Raw genomic sequence first — 20,453 nt, forward strand, 5'->3', positions numbered from 1 at the left:
CGCCTCGACGCCCCCTTGTGAGGCGAAGAGGGAAACGTGAAGCCGCCTCGGCCTGTTGTTAAGAGGCGACGCCCGGCGACGCCCAGTGCGTGGATCCGGATTGGACAGCGGACCTGTCCACTTCGAAGGGAGGCGGGCGGGAAAAAGAGGTGGGAGCGTTCAGGATTGACGGTCCGGACAGCCAATTTCTGAACGCAGATTGGTTGGCGGGCGCGGGATCTACCAATGGGCAAATGCGCGACGGGAGGAGAAAGGCACTCATTGGTGACGCAGGAGAGGGTGGGACTAGGGAGTCGTGAGGCGGGGCCTGAAGTGTAGCCAAAGGGCTTGGTTCTCCTTCGCTATTTTATTTTTCAGTACAGATTCAAGCGAATGAAAACAGCTAATCGGTTGTTATGAACAGTAGCAGTTATTAGTAACAACAATAACAATCATAAATCTTTGAAATTAACTGTTGCTGATTATATTGCTTGGTGCCTCATTGCTTTTAATTAAAGAATTAACAATATTTGTTGTCTTTTTTAAATCAAAATTAAATAAATAACGAAGTTAATGTGCTTATTGTCTTTTATTGCTTTTGATTAAGTAAATAAAGAAGTAACATTGCTTATTGTATTCTACAGTTTTTAAATTAAATAATTAACACTGTTATAGTGACTGTTGTATTCTATTGTTTTTAACTTACTGCAAACTGGTGCTGGAAACTGATGAAGGCCAGTATAAAAGTCTTGGCAATAAAACAAAAATGCAAGAATGCAAAGAGTACCATATTCATCCTTTCATTATTTTTAATTATTTGGTACCAGGACTCCTAAGGCAAACCTGTCAGCTAGCAGAGGAAGGAATTGAGGAAATTCCTTGCTTTTCTCCCTGTTCTGAACTCAGCCAAGTGCTCCACACCAAGAGTTCCCAAATTGTGGGCCATGGACCACATGTGGTCCACAAATTTCATGTAGGTGGACCACGAAAAGTCCACATTAAATATTTGTATTATTTTTCATTGTATTTTCATTGCTTCTTTTATTTCTTATATTGTATTTTATTGTATTACACATTGTACTGTATGCAAATTATAGTACAACAAAATACAATATAAGGAACAAAAGTAGCAATAAAAATACAATCAAGAATCAACACAGCACACAGAGTGGCTGTGGCAACCCAATCAGATGGGCAGGGTATAAAAATATTATTATTATTATTATTATTATTATTATTATTATTATTATTACAACAAATGCTACAGCAGGCAGAAATGTAATAAAGTGTTCCATGGGGGAGTTTTGGGAAACCATTACTCTCAGGGTCCCACAGATTCCACAAGCCAGTCTTGCATTTTTCTCCTGTTAAAATTGTGTTTATCTCCTGGCTTCAACCACCCTGTGTCATAAAATCTCATTTTACAACGCTTTATTTAAAAATACCCAATAATGGATTATCTTCAGGTTGCTCACAAAAAATTAAAATAATATATATACTATCAAAAATAAAATATGAAACAGAGCAGCATACAGAATAAAACTTGTCTCATAAAATGGGTAAGTCCAGCTTATTATTGTTTATTTTTTAAAGTTGTTTAAAAGCTGTTTGTGGATAAAAAGGTCTTCACCTGGCACTGTATGGCATAGCAGTTCAAGTGCTGGACTAGGCCATGGGAAACCAAGATTCAGATTCCTACTCAGTCAAGAAACTTGCTGTCACAGTTTCTCAGCCTAGCCTACCTCACAGGACTGTTGTGAGGGTAAAATGGGGAGGAAGAGCTATGTACGTCACCTTGAGCTCCTTGGAGGAAAAATGGTATATCCAGGTGAGCTGCTCTGAGGCGGTAGTTCCCAAGTGGTAGTTTCCTCTCCTTCACAACCACCTGCCCTATTCCATCTGATATTCTTGATATACAATGTCTAATAGTTCGTTACTAGCCCTAAACAAATAGTTGGCCCATGCGCTTGCTGTATAATACTGGAGCTTGGTATCAGGTTCCCACAAAAGTAGAAATAAGTATCCCACCTAATAAAAGTAAAATAACAGTAACATATTTGTGTTTTGGGGGGAAAGGCATCAAGCACAGCAGGTCTTCACAGTTCATCTGCTAAGTATACTGGAATTTGCATAGATTGTTCTCTTCAAGGTGAAATAAGGATAAAATCAGAAGGAATTGACAGTCCAGAACGAATAAGATTGTTGATAGCATATTGGAAGTCAGTATGAATGTACAGCAGACCCAGCTGGTTACATCAACGGCACCACATCCATAAGGAAGAATTTCAATAAATGTCATCCAAGGAAGAAAGGAAGGATTTTATTGTTTCACTACAATACGCTTGCAATTTTATTTTCAAATACCATTTGAAAGTACATTTTCTACTCGTCGCCCCCATATGGACAAATGGATACCTAGCAAGGAAAATCTGGAACTGCAGAAAGTACAATTGTGACGCTTAAGAGATGGGGGAGATTTTCAAACATGAGGGTTAAATGTGTTTGGGTATAAAACATAACTAAACACTATAATACAGGTAGAAGCAGAGATCTTAGGGCAGAGATAAAATTATACATTTTATTATGTTTATGCATTCAGCTCCACATTTATCACTTCATGCTTGGCACAAAGACTTTTGGATGTCACCTCTCAAAACAGCAATCTTTGCAATTTCACACATTACAGGGAGCAAAGCTTGGTGTGCCACACAGTGTACACACAACAGGTTCCCACAGGCAGTCCTCTCTGGAGAGTGTAATTGTGTGATACATTTACTTATTTCTTCTATATACTACCTTCTTCAAGGAGCTCAAAGTGATACATATAGTCCTCCATGTTCTCCTCACAACACCCCTGTGATGTAGGTTAGGCTGAGAGGCAGTGATTGGCCCATGTTCACTACAGTAACCTTCGTGGGTAAGTAGGGATTCAAATCCTCATCTCCCAGTTCATACATAGTTCAGCCCTCAAACCATCACACAGGTCTGTGCTACACTGACTTACAGGTCACGTTTTTGGCCATTTTGGGCTTGCAATTTTGGCCATTTTCTGGCTTCCTGGCCCATGCATCACAATTGGCTCCTGACCAGTGGGTCAGGTCTCTAAAAAATCGACAAGAACGTGAGCTGTGAGGGGGGGAAAGCACAAAGTGACTTGCATATGAGGAGCCAAAAAAAAATAGTGAAAATGTGACCCACAGTTCAAGAGCCAAAATATGAACAAAAATACCTCCCATGAGAAAGCAAGAATGAGCAAAAACATGGTCTGTGAGTCAGGAATCCAAAAAAATAAGCCAAAACATTATTCAGGGGTCAGAAGCCCCCCCCCCAAAAAAATGGGTGGGTCAGAAATGAATTCTGGTTGAGCAGGGATTTGAAGTCTGGTCTCCCTGGTCCTAGTCCAAAACTCTAAGTACACTACGCTGGATCCTTGCTCAGTCCCTTTCCTTCTACTCCTTGCTAGCACACTTCCACCAATGTGGTCCTAACATGCAAATTATTTGGGAAGATAGCAACAAAGCATTGGCTGAGAGCTGTCACAATGGCAGTATACAGCTAGTGAGATGACATGATCCTACCATGGAGTCATAAAACTTTGGTGTGTTGACTATTCAGGAATCTGCACCCAAGCCAAAAGGAGCAGGGTAGGGGTTGGCAGATGTCTGATACCAAAAGAGCTGAGATCTAATTTAGAGCTTAGTGGGTCAATCTGGTTACAAGTTTCTTGAGTCTCTAGAGCTCATTTGTTATTCCCAAGGGATACTGGACATAGCATCAATAACTCAAAACAAATGAGGACATCTAAGTGCTTGAACTGCTTCCAGGAGACTATCATCTGCTGCCTTTGCTGTTTTAGGGCAAGAAGAAGGTACCAGATCTGCTTTCTGTTCCAGGGCTTGCTTACAGGGTGTTTTAAGACAGCATCAACTTGAGGTGCTCCTATGAAGATTTACTTAGCTATGTCAATGGTGCCTCTACGGTCATGATTCAACTTAATAATTTGCTTTTAGCATTGTGGCATCAGTGTCTTACCCTATTCAGTGTGAGATAACCGGCATCATATAACCAACATGCTTGGCTCTCATCAACCATTTTTGAGTTCATATACCAATCATTTAGGAACTTTCATCACTGTAACTAAGCCAAGTTTTATTGCCTGTGCAACTTTTTCTGAATGCTAGATAGAAAAGCACATGAATCTGAGAGTTTTACCATTTTAAACTTACCAAATGTGTGGTCTTTTTTTCTATGCTAGAGGAAGAGGGCTTTGGAAGGAACTTAGAAGGGTGTATTTTAAAGGTCTAACAGCCTATATTTACACATTTTACTTTGCTGCATCTTTTGTGATTTTAAATCTGTACTTGAGTTCTCTCACCAAAGAGTATTTGCCCCATACCTGGATCTTGATAACCAGGAATTCTCCTTTATGGCTACTTTATCCTTGCAACCAACATTCAGGTGCTTTGTACTTTGTACTTACTAAATGCATAATGGGGTTCCCTAGAACGTGCAGGCTAGACAAGCCCCCCTAGACAGCAACACATGTGCACTGTAGATGCTGGTAGACCACAGAACCCCCTTTGTGGGGTTGGGAACCCTACTCTATTTCCAGCTGCTTAGGCAGGGTTGCAAGCATAGGCCCCATCTGCACCATGCACCTGAAGTGCTGGGAAAACACTTTAAGCAGTCAAAAGAATTATGGGAGCTGTATTTTGTTGAGGATGTTGTGAGTTGGTTGGAGGCCCCCATTCCCTCACATAACAGCAATTCTTGTTAAATCACCCTGGGATTTGTAGCTCTTTTAGGGGAATAGATATCTCCTAACAACTTTCAGTGCCCTTAACAAACTAAAGCTCCTATAATTATTTTGGGGGAAGACATGGCTACTTAAAGTGCTTTCAGTATGTGGTGTGAGTGTGGCAGTAAGGCACAGGAGCAAGGTGGCAACATTGTGCCCAATGGCTTCATGGAAAAGATAGGTGTAACACGAGCAGGAACCAAAGTAATTCAGAAATGGTTATATGGTGGGAATCAATTCTAGAAGACACCAGCAGGGAAAGGAAGCCAATTAGATCTGACTAGCTTCACTTTTGCATGTAGTTTGGCAGCAGCCCACAGCTAAAGAAAATTTGTTGCTTCTAATTCAGTCTCTGTGGCTCATTTGTCATCTTGCAAATACAACAGACGCTGAGGAGGAATCTAAGAGGGGGAAGGAGAGAGGTGGCATCCCGTAGGTGTTCTAGGAGTTTGTTGTTGGGATAAAGGGCAGGGAGGGAAAAGTGGGAAGGAGATTGACAGAGCTGAGTGTAGTGCAGCTGGAGCAGCTGGTGCTCATTGGAACTGGTGTGGCAGAAGGAATAGAGGCCAATGGTAGGTGGAGCCTGAAAGTCAAAGACAGACAGGGCCTACTAACTCTAGCTTTGTCCCAAACCTCCTCTCTGCTGAGTTTCACAAGGGAAACTCTGAGACTGAGAAGCAGGAAGCTGCCAGCCAAGGGGCTACTACCCTTGGGCTAGTTGTAAATAAGGAAGTAGGTAGGTGAGAACAAGTTGAAGGCACTCACCTTACCAGCCACCACTGAGTGAAGGTCATGGACAAGGATGTCTTGGCACATACAAGCAGAGAGATAAGGGAGGCCATGGCCACAGCAAGCTTTAAATATTATGATTCCATAGAAAGTGAAGCTAGCTCACCCCAGTCCTTATCCCTTCAGATCTCCATCTGATGATCAATTTGGTTCCTTTGCAGTTCAGTGAAAAGGATGCTTGACTTTTCTGGAACCAAGTGGAACACACGAGGTGTGGAGCCAGTGATAGTCCATGACATCTTATCCAATGACATTCCGGATCTCAGGGACAGCAACAGTTTGGAGATTGCTGCTATGATGCACGGGACAAAGGATGATGAGGATCTGCTTAACAGTGCTTCTGAGCTGTGTCTAGAACAGAACATGGAACAGACAGATGTTCTGGTAAAGCTACATGTGGAAGAGTGGAAGGGCTATGACACACTGGCCAGCAATGAAGCAGAAGCATGTGGCACAACAGAGAAACCAACAGAGCAGGAAATTAAGAAGAAAGAACCTGATGGTACCTGTGTGGGTGATAAAGAAGAAAAGAGTCATTCTGGACCAGCAGGAGAAGACTGAGAGAGTGCTGCTTTCCATAAAGACAAAGCCTTCACTGAAGGAAGCATCGATCCAGGCTCTGACAAAGGAGATTTTGCACAGATGTGAGGTTGCTCTGGCTCTTGTGGAGGAGCTGCTGACTAGGAATGGACAACTAACTGAAATGGAGCTATGGTTAAGACTTCTGGAAGAGCCAAGTTGGTTAGTCAGCCACATATTCTCTTGCAGGGTGGAACCTGGGGTGAATCTTTGGCCCACTTAGTATCCATGGCTACATATGGATATATACACACCATATACACACCATATATTTAAAGCACGTGACTTTGCGCAAAGAATCCTGGGTACTTCAATTTGTTAAGGGAGCTGGGAATTCTTTGATTCTTTGGGGGAAATAGTGTGCTTTGAAATGTGTGGTGTGCGCACAACTTCTGTTTCTTCTGCATTACATGGGCTCATACATTTCTCATTGCCAAGTCTGGAAGTGTGTATCAGTTGTCTTTCACTGGCCCTGAATTTCTTCCATTTCACAGAGCCTCTGGAAAGATTTCATATTTATTAAAAGTATTTTTCCAAAAAGGACACTCAAAGCAGCTGACGACGAAATGAAAACACAAAAGCTTACTAAAAGTTAGGCCATTAATATTCTTAGGTTATTTTATTCATTTATTCAATGGTATGCATATTGCCCCCCCCCCCACGAGCACAATTCTCTGGGCAGCTCCCAAAGAGGTCCATCAATTGGTCCATCTAGCTCAACATTGTCTACAATGACTGGCAGTGGCTCTCCAGGATTCCAGTCAGGGTGCTTTTCCACCCCTACCTGGAGTTGCTGGGGATTGACCCTGGGACCTTCTGCATGCAAAGCAGATGCTCTCTCACTAAGCAAGACCAATGCTTTACCAGTGAGATACAGGCAGGCTCATTTGAGAAGATGTTGAAATGGAGCAATGGTTAAGACTTCTGGGATTCTGTGAGGTTGTGCTATTCTGTTGCTTCATGTGCACATTTCTTATTTTCACATCTCTAGGGTACTTCAGCATTCTTGGTGTACCAAAGAAGAACTTACGTACAGCGTGTTGAAGACAGAGATCCAAGGCTGAATCCCAAAGAGTCCCAAAGACGCTGGTCAGAGGCTGTTTCCTAAAATATTTCCAACCCAACCTTTTTGTCCAGTGTGCTTCATTCTTTCCAGTTTCATTTGCCTCTTCAGCTAAAAACTCTCCATGGAGAGACATCAAAGAACCACCCCACTGGCATATTGGCAACGACTGAGATACTTCTCCCCACCCCCTTAACTCTAGATGAGAAGGAACATTAAATGATTAAATGTATTTCAGTATTGTTTGTTTGCAAGAGCACGTTCTTCATAGTTGACTCCTTTAAGTATCTACTTGTATATTAGATGGGGAGGGAGCATGTTCTTGCTGCTTCCATATATGAGACTGGGTTGGAAGACATGTTTGTATACCTTGTCGAAAGATGGACTTGCTTGCTGCTCTTTGTATAGCGGCAAGTCACAATCTTGCTTTCGTTAAATATGGCAAAGGGGACTCTGCCTGGCTGATCTTTGACAGCATGGCTGATTGTGATGGTGCATCTGTTCATTTAGCCTTGTTTCCTTTTCTGGTTAACATATGAACAGGAAGAGAGTGATGCTGGATCTGACCTAGTTCAGCAACCTGTTCTCACAGTGGCCATCTCGATGCCTATGGGAAGCTCACAAGCAGGACCTGAGCAGCATTCTTCCCACTTACAATTCCCAGCATAGGCACCAGCTCCAGGGGGCTGAGGCTCTTTGGGCCCCCTCAATCTTTTTTTGAGGGGTCCAAACACACACACCCTGTTGCAGTCAAACACAGAGCTGAGCATGGAGCGGTGTCAGGATGTAGTGCAACTTCTCGTGCGCAACATCAAGACGTCACATTGGGGACCCCTCAATGTTCTTCAGAAGATGGCTCCTGTGAATCTCAGTAACTGATAGTCGGAGTCAAAAAATTAACAGTAGACTCATTGAAAAGAATACACCTCAGTTTGTCATATGCTGATGTGCACTAACTTCAGTGCACCTGCTGAGTAGGACTAGACTAGCATAGGATGCAACAACCTAGAATCTTTTGAAGTCACCTGAATTGGTGGCCAGCGCTCTAGCTTGTGGTTTTCATGTTGCTTTGAGACACCATAACTGGTTCCTAGCACTTAACTGTTCACTATTGCAGGGCAGCTTCTGTAATAAGACTCCTCTATTTAATATTGCATTGTGTTAAGATGGTATGAGCAACATTAGCAGAAGAACAGGGAGGAAATGCAGCAAAAAATAAGTGTGAAATAGAATAGTGGCAGGGACAGTCAGACTAGGACTTGACCAACAATGCCTGAGATTTTCTTTATTTAACGTGCCCTTTTACAATATATTGTGCTAGAAATTGAAGCATTGATACAATACCTAAAACACAGTGGGATGGCTCAATTAAATTCTATTCAGAGTATAAATATTTATAAATGTCAGACTAGGACCTGGGAAAGCAGGTTTCAGCCATGAAACTCACTGGGTGGCCTTGGGCCAGTCACAGTCTCTCAGCCTAACCTACATCACAGGGTTGCTGTGAAGATAAAACAGGGAAGAAGAATGCCACTTTGTGTGCCATTCTGTGTGCCACTTTGAGCTCTTTAGAAGAAATGTTTTTACATATGTGGGGAGAGCGATCGTCCCATAATCTTTCTAAGCAAGTATCTTGGGAACTGCTTAAACATGCTTTAAGCCATAGCCACTTACCAAAAAAAAAAAAAAAGCATCCACTTTTTGAAATTTGAAAATAAGGTTTTATATTGTACATCCTATATAAACAAAGGTCTTGGAGGAAATGAATTTTTCATAAATCTGAACAGTAAATTGGTACTCATCAGTCTTCTGTTATTACACTAACCCGTTTTCTAATCCGCATTTTCTTTCACCGATCGACCTCATTGCAGATGTGATCATCGAGAAGATTTCTACCACCCCTTTTTGTGGTTTTTGACAGGAAGCCATTTGAAAATTATATTTATAGTTGAGGAACTGTCTGCTCACACATCTGTAGAGCTTATTTTAACAGTGACCTGCTTATCAGGCAATAACCAAGCCACTGAGCCTTCAAATTGCTGAGTACAGTGAAAAGAAGAAAAAGGAGATTCTTTGCTCCTCCGTTTCCTTTTGCTTTAGAGAGATCAAGGAGGCTTTGTGCAGCCTGGAAATATTCCTTCTTGGTTACATATCCATTGGCAGATTTAGGATAAGTTTCAGATGGCATGCCACCGGCACGCTCGTTGAGTGGCAAACAGCAAGCAGGATCAAACACAAAACTCCCGACGAAGAACTCCAAGGAGGAGGAAAGGAAAATAAATTCTGTGTTAAGTTTGGCCTTTAGTCTGGGTCTAGTACTCTAGGGCTGCACACATCCTAGAGAAAACTCCACTGAACTAAGAGTTACATCTGTGTAAACGTTTATTTATGTTGAAATAAGCATGGATTTCAGAGTGGTGGTAATAATAATAATAATAATAATAATAATAACAACAACAACAATAATATTTATGAATCGCTTCCCATGAAGCACCCCAAAGTGATTTACGATATAATAACATATTTTTAAAACTGTTACATATATGCAGTTAAAACAACTACAGTTAAAACAACTGCATATATAAAACCATATTTTTATAAAACTATTGAAATATAAAAACCAGTTTAGAACAACAGCACGTACCTACAAAAATTTAAATCCAAGACAGATGCCAAATGAGATAATATATAAAAAACACCAAATATCAATCCAATATTAAAGAATACAATAATAAAAATCAAAGCACAATAAATTCCGAACAGTGATACACTAAGGGTGCATCCAGGCAACATTCATATTAAGCATTCATTGTTGAATGCTCTCCCCAGGGAGGCTCACCTGGCGCCTTCATTACATGTCTTTAGGCACCATGTAAAAATGTTTCTCTATAACCAGTACTTTGGCTGATTAAACATTCTATGGGCTTTTAAATGTGTTTGAGGGAGGGGGGATTACTGGTTTGCTTTTGTTTGTTTTTGTTTTATTATGTATTTTCTGTTCTTATTTTGTATTTTGATGCTGTGAACTGCCCTGTGATCTTCGAGTAAAGGGAGGTATACAAATTTAATAAATAATAATTTAATAATAATAATAATTTGTTCACACAAAATTTGCAGAAGCTTGTAAGACACTGGTAATTTAGTGAGCATGCATCAAGCAATCATTATCCCACACTTTCCAGTGCGTATTCTGACACTTTCCAGACCAGAAAAAGGACCAACCCCCCAAAAAAGTAGGTTTGTTGCATAAGAGTGCCAAACCCATTTTAATTATGCGACCTCAATTTGACATTATGCAATTGAATCCTGCTCACAAAATGGCAGCAGTCCAGAAGTGGTCCAAAATTGTTCAGCCAGCTCAAATAATATGGAAAATGTTTTTTAAAAACCCGGGCAAATAAAATCAACTGGTGCCAAAAAGAATTCAATGTTGAGGGCCACCACTGAAAAGGTCCTCTCCTTCATGGATGCATAATGCCTCTGGCCCTATAGAACATTCTTACAATTGCACTGTAGAAGGCTTAAAAGAGGAGCAGGGAATCTCAGGCCCGGAGGTCAAAAGCATCTCTGCAGTGTCCTGTAACTGCTCCTTGGAGCTCTCCTTAGGCCACACCCCTTCCCTCCAGGCCACACCCCTCACCTATCCTTGCTTCACACCTTGAGTGCTTTTGCCTGGCTGGAATCCATCCATGCCTGTACTTTGAGAATGCCTTTTGCTTGTCTGGATGGAGGGCAGAAAGAAGAATGTGAAAGTATGGAGAAACTCACCTGTATGAAAGGTTAAAAAATAATGATGATTTATTGCCCTACCCACTTTTCTCTCTGGCCCCACCAATCCCTGGCATATGATCCTCAGAAAGTTGCCCAGAAGGGAAAGCGGCTCCCAGACTAAAAAAAAGCTTCCCAATTCCTGCTTTTATGTATTTAATTGGGCTCCGTGGATTGTAGTACTATTTGCTTGCCTAGTTTTCATGTGGGACAGGCCATGTTTGGCTCATCATATTAATGTAATTAGCAGGGAAACTAATTGTACTAATAGAGACATAATGGGGGGAGGGGCACACTAGTCCCCTATTCCAACGCAGAGCAAGAAAACAGGCACCATCTCACACAGAATATGTGGAACAGCACACACTGAAGCTTCTCTCCTGGTTTCATTACTGCAGCAAGCACCTTCTCGACAAACAGCAAATAAGCTGAACCAGGAAGTCCAAACACAGCTTCCTTCTTTGGTACAGTAAAAAAGAGAAGTTGGCTGATGAGATGTAAAGTGAAACTTGGTACTCTGGACATTTTGAGAAAGCAGCAACGCAGCTGCCATGAAGTTCTGGAGACTCTAAAAACCATTATCAAGGAAACAATTTCTAGATTATTAACCAGGTCAGTATTTTATGTCTGTGATCTGTGGGTGGCCAGGTAGCAGTTAGTAAAATTAGTTAGGTATTTGTTACAAAAATGTGTGATATATATATATGAGGAGAGGGGGGTGGGTAGGTAGGTTTCTGCCTTTTATTAATTCCTTTGTTAGCTAGATCACTGAATAATTGAGCAGTCCTTGCTTACTCTCTGGCCATGTCTGGGAAGAGCAAGATGGCAGAAACAGTGTGGCAGAGGAGAGCAGCTGAATACAGTGGCAATGAAGGGGAAAACTGACTCAAAAAGGGGCCCCTGAAGGAGCCCCCCCCCCCAAAAAGAACTTTGAACCAGCTCTGTGTTCAGGGTTCCTGCCAACCAGTCTCCTCCACAATACTGTTGGCAGTAAAAAGCTCAAGCAGGGGCTTTCCAGAAATGTATGGCTGTCCTCTGGATAGTGGGTAACATAGAACCTTGCATGGTTGTGACCAAGATTTATTTTAATGGGGGCAGGCTTTATGTTAGGGAGGGCAGAACTGAGTTATCTGTGACGCAACTGATCAGTTAATTAAGGATTTTTTATTTACTTACTTTAAGGGGGCAGCTGCCCCCCTGACCACACCCACGGAACCATGGAGTCTGATCCAGAACTCTAGAATGTGGGGCTATACTAGGATACATAGATTACTTTAGAGATGATTGCAAGTGTGAACATTAATGAGCAGGAGGTGGGAGGAAAGGGAGAGAAAAAAATGGTCTGCGAGTTAGTAGGCTAACTGCTTTTTTTTTCTTCCACATCTTAAAGGTGAAATTCTTGTTAATGACCATTTGTGGAAGCTGCTGCTTTTGCAAGTTTAAAGCTGATTGTTTGCATTGATTTCCCCTCCCTCCATTAATGTGCCACCTATGCCAAAATGACAGGCTCTTTATTCATGCTGCTTTTGAACACCTTCAGAAACGTGGGCTTAGCTATTTGAACTATTGCAATTACTAGCATGTCACCGGTTCGGCGGCCGACTGCGGCTATGAAAGGTTGAAGGCTTGAACGTGAAACCTACTTTTAAAAATGGCTCGTTTTTCATCTGAAGTGGCTTTGGGGGAGGAGGGGACCTGGTCCCAGTTTGCTTAGTTAAATCACAATGACAGTTTGATGTTGTGTTACATGTCGGGGAAGAGACGTAGGTGGCTGTCTCTGCGTTCCACCACACGGAGGCACATTTATAACAACAAGCTGTCATGATCCGCACACCTAGGGGAGTGGTGCCACCCTCTCTCGCTCCTTTCTATATGAGTCTTCGCCTGGGTTTGCTCACAGAGGCAGGGATCTGCCTCCACTCTCTATACGCCAGGATAGGGAAACCTTTTTCAATTCAGGGGCTGCGTTACCTTGTGGGTCACATACTAGTGATGGATGGGGCCGGAGGTAGACTTATGACAGACATTTGTCCAGCTGCTATTTTTCTTTTCTTCTCTGTACAATTACTAAGCTCTGTTTTCCTTGTTTGGGTATCTTTTGCTACCTGAAATATAAAATCATTTTAAAAATGAAATAATTGCCTGCCCTTCACCAGCAAGTCCCAGGGGGGATTGTGATAATCTGAAAATCAGAATTTAAAAGTTAAGAGTACAGTAACAGGAGTAGGGTGGGCCCTGAAAACAAGTGTCAGAAGAGGTCCCTTTGCTTGCCTGCACTGAAGATAGAGAGATGTATGAAGGTGTATGTTGAGACCCATTTTTAGGGAAGATTTTTATGGGGACCAGAGAAATGGCGTATGGCACAGACAAGTGGGAAAGTACACGATTTGCCTGAATCCTTATATCCCAGCTCCATCACTGAGATAATCTGCAAGAGCATCACTGATCATTTCTCGAGTTGGTGAGATTCGGTTGACAACAACCAGAAACTGTGTCTTTAGAGTCATCAGTTCAGTAATGTGGAATACTCTGCAAACAGAGATTCAGCACACACCTTCTGTTTTAACTTTTAAATGCCTGCTGAAAACTTTTCTACTCCATCAGGCCTATGCAGGCAATTAAGAGGGCATCTTCCCACAATGGTTAATTGATGTCTGTTTTAAATTTTAATCTGTTTCTACTGTATGGTCTTTTACATATTTTTGTTGTAAACAACTTTGATTTTTTAAAAAATGAAATAGCAGTCTATTTCTGACAGCTCCACAATGGAGGAAGGCCAACCTTGCTTACAAGACCATCAGAAGGAGGTCCAAGGGGTTATAGCCGAGTCTGCTGAAGACACCCATTCAGATGAAGGAGATGGCTATGAAACCCTAACTTCATTTCAGCCAACCCAGGAGCAGACAGAACCCACTGATATCTCAGGTAAGGCCTGGACAGGTGACTATGCAAGTCAGGGATGAGGAAACATCAGGTCCAGAGACCAATTGTGACCCTCATAGAAGCCAATTCCTAGTGGTCAATAAAATAAATGAGGGGGCCAGCCCCTCAAAAAAGTTGATGGGCAATGCCATTCAAATGGTGTGCGTGCACCGTGTCAAATGATTGATTATGTGGGGCAGGGCTTACCTGCCCTCCCCCCGATTTATTCAAGTTAGCACCGCTGGTGTCCCTACAGACCACTCTGGACATTGTGACCCTCCCCAGGCCACATTCTTCCCCGAAAAATCCCGAGAACTGTAGTCTTTTACTGGTGCTGAGAGTTGCTAGGAGACCCTTATTCCTCTCACAGAGCTCTCACTATTCCCAGAGTGGTTTAACAATCAATCCCTCTTTCCGAGGGACTCTGGAGTAGCCCTATAATGTTCTACTTTTAGTGCAATAAAACTGTTGTCTATGGAAATGGTTTCATATTGGAGGAGTCATCAAATTAGGAGAAAGGTTTCTATTATGTCTGAAAACAGGACCCATACCTAAGCAATTTCCCAAGGATCTATCTGTCTGCGTACAGCTGCATACACACTTTAGAGCACTTTAGAACATATTCCCCAACCCCAACCCCCCAAAGGACTCAGTAAATATATACATTCTTTTAGGTGACGAAAGAGTCCAAAGTCCCAACTCTTCCATGACAACTAAGGAACTCCAAGAATACTGGCGGAATGAGAAGCGCAATTTCAGAGAAGTCAAGGTCCTTTTCGAACTCCCGTCAGCCAGAATTGTAGAGAAGCCCTTCTCTAAATATGTGGTAAGCAAATGTAAGCCTGTACGGGTGAAAACATTTGGAGACATTTTGGCCAAACCACACCACTGTTCTACATGTGATGTCATACGATGTCAGGTGCGAGGCATGGCTCAGCCAAAAGGGGTTTGGCAGGCACCACCAATCCACCCTTTGCAAAGTAATGCGCACACAGCTTTGTGTGAACCAATGATCAGCTTGCAAAGTGCTCTGAAAAACCATCACTCTGAAAAATAGTGCTCTGCCGGGGGCTTCAGAATGCCATTGGAAAGCATTCTGCAATATAACGCTCCCTGACCACCTGTCAATCATGGCTTGCAATGCAGGGGGAGGAGATAACGGTCTAGCAGCTCTAGCCCATCAGCCAAATCCAGTTTCCTACCTCAGGCTTCGACAAATTCATGGAGAATCAGGTTATCACCAGCTAAGAACCACCATGGCTATGTTGTACATTATACCTAAATTGTCGGAGGCAGTAGGTCCCTGAGCACCAGTTGCTGGAAATCCTAGTGGGCAGAGCGCTATTGCATTCAGGACTTCTTGCTGGCTTCCCACAGGGATCTGGTTGGCCACTGAGAACAGGATGCTAGACTAGATGGGCCTTTTCCAAACAGGGATATTTACGATCATTTCTGCAGAGTTCAGAATCTGCACTGAATGGGGCACCACAACTACCCCTCTTTAAGACTATTTCAAAACATGTTAAGGCAGCCCTACTAAGTTTGGGGGGCCCTCCTGCTCATTCTGCTGAGTGGGGGCCGGGCATCTGCTCCAAAGTCCATGTCCTGATGGTGCTGCTGGCTTCAGTAGTGCCAGCCTTCTTCCTGAGCCACCAAAGCTTTTCTCAATTGTTTTGTTTGTGTGTTGCCCACTAGACGTACCAGATCCTCATCATTCAGACGGGCAGCTTTGACAGCAACAGATCAGTGATTGAGCGTCGGTATTCAGATTTCGAAAAGCTGCACATGAATCTTCTGAAGGAGTTTTATGATGAAATGGAGGATATTACATTTCCCAAGAAGTGTATGACGGGGAACTTCACAGACGAAATCATCATCGAGAGGAAGCTAGCCTTCCAAGATTACTTGCGGCTTCTGTATTCCATGGAATACACTCGGACATCTAGAATATTTATTGACTTCTTAGTGAGACCAGAACTGGAGGAGGCCTATAGTTGCCTCCGGGGAGGACAGTTTACCAAAGCTTTGGAGGTACTTCTGGAAGTTGTAGCTCTGCAAGAGAAACTTGTCAAGCATCGGCCCACCCTATTGGTCCCAACTCTCTGTGCCATAGTCGTCTGTCACAAAGATCTGGAAAACTCCAGAGGTGCCTACGAATTTGGAGAGAAAGCTTTGCTACGCCTTGAGAAGCATCCTGGTCACAGGTACTACATGCCCCTGCTGGAAACAATGATTTCCTTAGCATACGAACTTGGCAAGGACTTTCTATACTTCCAAGAGAAGATGGAGGAAAGGAAGGCCAAAAAACGGCTAACTAAAATGGTGTCCCTAAAAGAACTTGCAGTTCAAGAGTACATAGACTGAGAGGAGCTGGGAAAGGTGCAGAAAAGGCGTAAGGTCAATAACACTGGTCAGCAACAAATTTGTTGTCTGCATTTTTTCAGTTGATTTAGGACAAATCTGATGCAGTGAATCCAAAAATCACATTGGTTTTGCTCTATCAGGTCAAGTTTTTGAGCTATGGCCACATGTCGTTTTTTTACGTTTTTGTTCACATGTACGCTTGTGTGGAGCATTTTAGAACAAGTTGGTGGGGGTAAAATGCCATGTCGAATAATTGTTTTGATTGGAAATGATTATTTTAATGACGAGAAGTATTCAGGTCCGATAGTTCTGGGTGATTATGTCGAAAAGGGATCAGTTTGAAGTCATAAAACCTCGAAATCTTCCATAAATTGATGCGGCAAAGCATAAAGTTGGGGGATTAAAACTAAGTTAATCCTGATCTTCAATCAGCACGTCGTCCTGTAGCTCATTGTGATGAAATTCCAGTGCCTATCTTCGGAGAACTTCCTGACATTAGTGACGAAGATGCCTCCGGTGTTGAAGGACATGAAGAAGAAGAAGTGGTTCTTGAAGATGATGCTCCACATCCATTTTCCCAAAAGGAGTTGAATGATCTAGTTCGCGACCTCAGCTTGTCAAAGGACTCTGCCGAACTGTTGGCATCCAGATTGAAGGAAAAAAACCTCCTCTCTGACAGTGCTCGCATCAGCTTCTTCTGCAACAGGCATCAAGAGTACCTCCGTTTTTTCTCAGAAGAGAAGGACTTGGTGTACTGTGCAGATATTGTGCAGCTTCTGCTCAAGCTTGGAGTGCCACAGTACGAACCCAAAGATTGGAGACTGTTCATTGACAGCAGCAAGCGATCACTGAAATGTGTTTTGCTACACAACGGCAACCAGTTTGCCTCTATACCCCTGGCTCACTCGAGTACACTGAAGGAGAACTATGAAGCGGTGAAGTATGTGCTGGAGAAAATTGGTTATGATCAGCATAAGTGGTTTATTTGTGTTGACCTGAAGATGGTGAACTTTTTGTTGGGACAACAGTCTGGCTTCACCAAGTACCCATGTTTTCTGTGCATGTGGGATAGTAGGGACCGTGCTCAGCATTACACGAAGGAGGACTGGCCTGTGCGGGAGGAATTGGTGCCTTGCAAAAAAAGGAACGTCATCAACGACCCTCTGGTGGACAGAGACAGAATACTCTTCCCACCGCTGCACATCAAGCTCGGCTTAATCAAGCAGTTCACCAAGGCTCTGGACAAGGATGGGGACTGCTTCACTTACTTGTGCCAGGCTTTTCCAGGATTGACCATGTAGAAGTTGAAAGCTGGCATCTTTGACGGTCCTCAGATCTGTCAGCCTATCAGAGATCCAGAGTTCAGAAACTCAATGAACGAAGTGGAACTGGAAGCGTGGAAGGCATTTGTTCTGGTAGTGAAGAACTTTCTAGGCAACAATAAGGCCAGAAACTACGTAGAACTTGTCAACAACATGCTGACTGCTTTCAGAAACCTGGGCTGCAACATGAGCGTCAAGATGTACTATCAATTTTCACATATGGACCGGTTTCCTGAGAACCTGGGTTCAATGAGTGACGAGCAGGGGGAGAGATTCCATCAGGACATGAAAGAGATGGAGACCAGGTATCAGGGTCGCTGGGAAGCAGTCATGATGGCTGACTACTGTTGGACTCTGAAGAGAGACCTCCCTGCCGCTGAGCATTCAAGGAGTACCAAGAAATGGAAGTTCAAGCCCTGAAGTTTGAAAAATGGTGAAGCAACATGCAATTTACGTGTACTTACCTTTATCAATAGGGACGCGGGTGGCGCTGTGGGTAAAATCTCAGTGCCTAGGACTTGCCGATCGCATGGTCGGCGGTTCGAATCCCCGCGGCGGGGTGAGCTCCTGTCGTTCGGTCCCAGCTCCTGCCCGCCTAGCAGTTCAAAAGCACCCTTAAGTGCAAGTAGATAAATAGGTACCACTTTATAGCGGGAAGGTAAACGGCGTTTCTGTGTGCCGGTCCGCCAGAGCAGCATCGTCACGCTGGCCACGTGACCCGGAAGTGTCTGCGGACAGCGCTGGCTCCCAGCCTCTAGAGTGAGATGAGCGCACAACCCTAGAGTCTGTCAAGACTGGCCCGTATGGGCAGGGGTACCTTTACCTTTACTTTTTACCTTTATCAATGCCCACCATTCAGTTTACAGTAAACCTGACCTGATGGAGAGAAACGGATGCCATTTCCTGATTCAGCAGTGCAAAAATACCCTAAATCAGTTGTAGAAATCTAGACAACATTCAAAAAGTAAAAAATTGTTGCCCAGTGTAATTAAGCAATTGGCACACCTTATAGAAGGATGAAAGGTGAAAGCTTGTTTGGGACTTTTTTGATTAGGCCAGAGGCAGGGAGCCTTCTTCAGGCCAAGGGCCACATTTCCTGATGGGCAACTTTCTGGGAGCCAAACTTATTTCATTTATTTAATACAATTTATATCCCGCTTGATTGTAAAAAAAACCACAACAACCTCAAAGCAGTTTGTAAAAAGAAAAAAAACCTATTAGATTATCAGCAGCAACAGTTAAAAACAACTTTTTAAGACATTCAAAAAATAACAAAAAACAGTAGAAAGCTAAAAACCAAATTAAAGCACATGTCAGCATTCTGCATTTCTAGATAGGCTTACATAAACATAAATGTTTTTTAGCAGACACTGAGAAGAGTACAGTGAAGGGACCTGCCTAATGTCAATAGGCAGGGAGTTCCAAAGTGTGTGTGTTGCCACAAAAAAGCACTGATCTCTTACAGATGTGGAACAGGTATTATGTGGCACCTGCAACATGCCACTGGCGGGTGGGGCTAGAGGTAAAGGTGTGAGATGATGCAGGTGCAGTATAAGGCAGAGATTTCAACATAAAATGTACCCACATTAAATATAATATCCACATACCCATGTTTGCATCTGGCTCCATGCACCACCATCATGTGGCCCCTAAATGGTGGCCCGGGAGGGAATGTGGCCCTTGGGCTGATAAAGGTTTCCCATCCCTATTATATGTGAATAGTATTTGCTGCTTTCCTTTTCTATGAATTATCGATAATTGTTTTGTATTGTTTTGTATTGCGAGGAATCCTATTAGAACCTCCCCTTAGAAGCTGGTTGGTTGGTTTTTATTAAGCAGTTTAGACATTTTTCTAAATGAATAAATAACATCCATATTGACCACACTGGTTGGAGTTTGAGTCCAGCAATATCTGGAGGGCCGCAGGTTCCCCAGACTGAGGAGAAAAGCAGTTTAACAGCTAGCATTTCCCCGAAGAACACTTGGGATTTGTAGTTTGGTGAGATTTCTGCATGAGGGCTCCTGGGCATAGAACTACGGTACCCAGAATTCCTTAGGAATCACTCTCATACCAATTTACATCTGAGATGAAGATACGCCTTCTGTCTGGCTTTTGTGTCTGGGGGGGGTGATGTTTGCACCACCTGGAGCCTCAGCTATGTTGACTCTCTCTTGACATATTAATAATCAGTGTCAGTCAGAACACGTCTGGAGCCGTTTCATCTCAAAAGAAACAGGAGATGGCTAACATCTGTCTCGTGCTCTTTGCAAACCTCAGAAAAGCACATTACAAACAAACCGCCACGGCTGCACAAACCCCGCTCCCCAAAAAGGAAATTTAAATAAAATCTGGGCAGACAGTTTTGAGCAGCCTCTGGGATTTGAACTACAAGCAAGTTAGTTTGGGCCTATTTCCATATCAATTATTACATCATTTGGGCCATTAAGTAGATAATAGTGCAGGCATCTCTCTCTCAAACAGCAGATGACGTCCCTGAGGCAGCTTCTGAAACACTAGCAGGCAAGTTATTCCCTGCACAAGGTATCATTTCACATACACAGGCTCCTGCGCTCTTCCCCACTTTTGCCTCACAATCAGTGCTCATTAGCTGGTTATTCATTTTGTGCTCCCCCTGCCCGCCCAGCCCTCCTCACTGTTTGTTGAAGAATGCTAATGAGTATCACTCACTAGAGTCATCTGGAACTATTGCTGTGCCTGGCAATCTATACACTGTCCATAGCACATTGATCTCTGAACCTGTTTGTTAGGGGAATCATTTGCTAGGTTGAAAACTAGGGTGCAGCGGACCATGTAATTTCCCCAAGGCCCCCAGCATTGCAAGACTGGGTTGGGAAATTTTCCCAGGGT

General features: G+C 43.0%; 1 protein-coding gene and 2 long non-coding RNA genes across 7 annotated transcripts in view; 2 read left to right on the top strand and 1 right to left on the bottom strand.

The window, feature by feature from the left end:
* The first annotated feature begins 2,354 nt into the window (after nt 1-2,354).
* On the top strand, nt 2,355-7,448 carry LOC308482340. Its single transcript, XR_013989229.1, has 3 exons — nt 2,355-3,847; nt 5,728-6,307; nt 7,137-7,448. It is a non-coding gene; the product is annotated as an uncharacterized lncRNA (long non-coding RNA).
* A 3,454-nt stretch (nt 7,449-10,902) lies between these two features.
* LOC308482341 overlaps nt 10,903-20,453 on the bottom strand; it is a 31,342-nt gene continuing 21,791 nt past the window's right edge. For 3 of the 4 annotated variants that reach the window (XR_013989231.1, XR_013989232.1, XR_013989233.1), the window contains one exon: nt 11,650-13,077. This is a non-coding gene — a long non-coding RNA (uncharacterized lncRNA). Of the gene's footprint in view, nt 10,977-11,649; nt 13,078-20,453 lie in introns of those variants that run through there. The other variant, XR_013989230.1, reaches the window with a different exon arrangement.
* Nucleotides 10,951-19,464, top strand: SNX20 (sorting nexin 20). Of its 2 annotated transcripts, XM_081015361.1 has the most exons (6): nt 10,951-10,987; nt 11,375-11,588; nt 13,735-13,901; nt 14,573-14,724; nt 15,594-16,308; nt 18,578-19,464. In XM_081015361.1, exons 2-5 carry the CDS (start codon nt 11,467-11,469, stop codon nt 16,260-16,262), a joined length of 1,110 nt encoding a protein of 369 aa, XP_080871487.1. In that variant the 5' UTR covers nt 10,951-10,987; nt 11,375-11,466; the 3' UTR covers nt 16,263-16,308; nt 18,578-19,464. The 2 variants fall into 2 exon arrangements, with proteins under 2 accessions (XP_080871487.1, XP_080871488.1); XM_081015362.1 differs by lacking the exon at nt 10,951-10,987 and having other exon boundaries at nt 11,500-11,588; nt 13,718-13,901.

Source organism: Podarcis pityusensis (genome assembly GCF_964106645.2).
Source record: "Podarcis pityusensis genome assembly, chromosome: 8".
Classification (NCBI taxonomy): Eukaryota; Metazoa; Chordata; class Lepidosauria; order Squamata; family Lacertidae; genus Podarcis; species Podarcis pityusensis.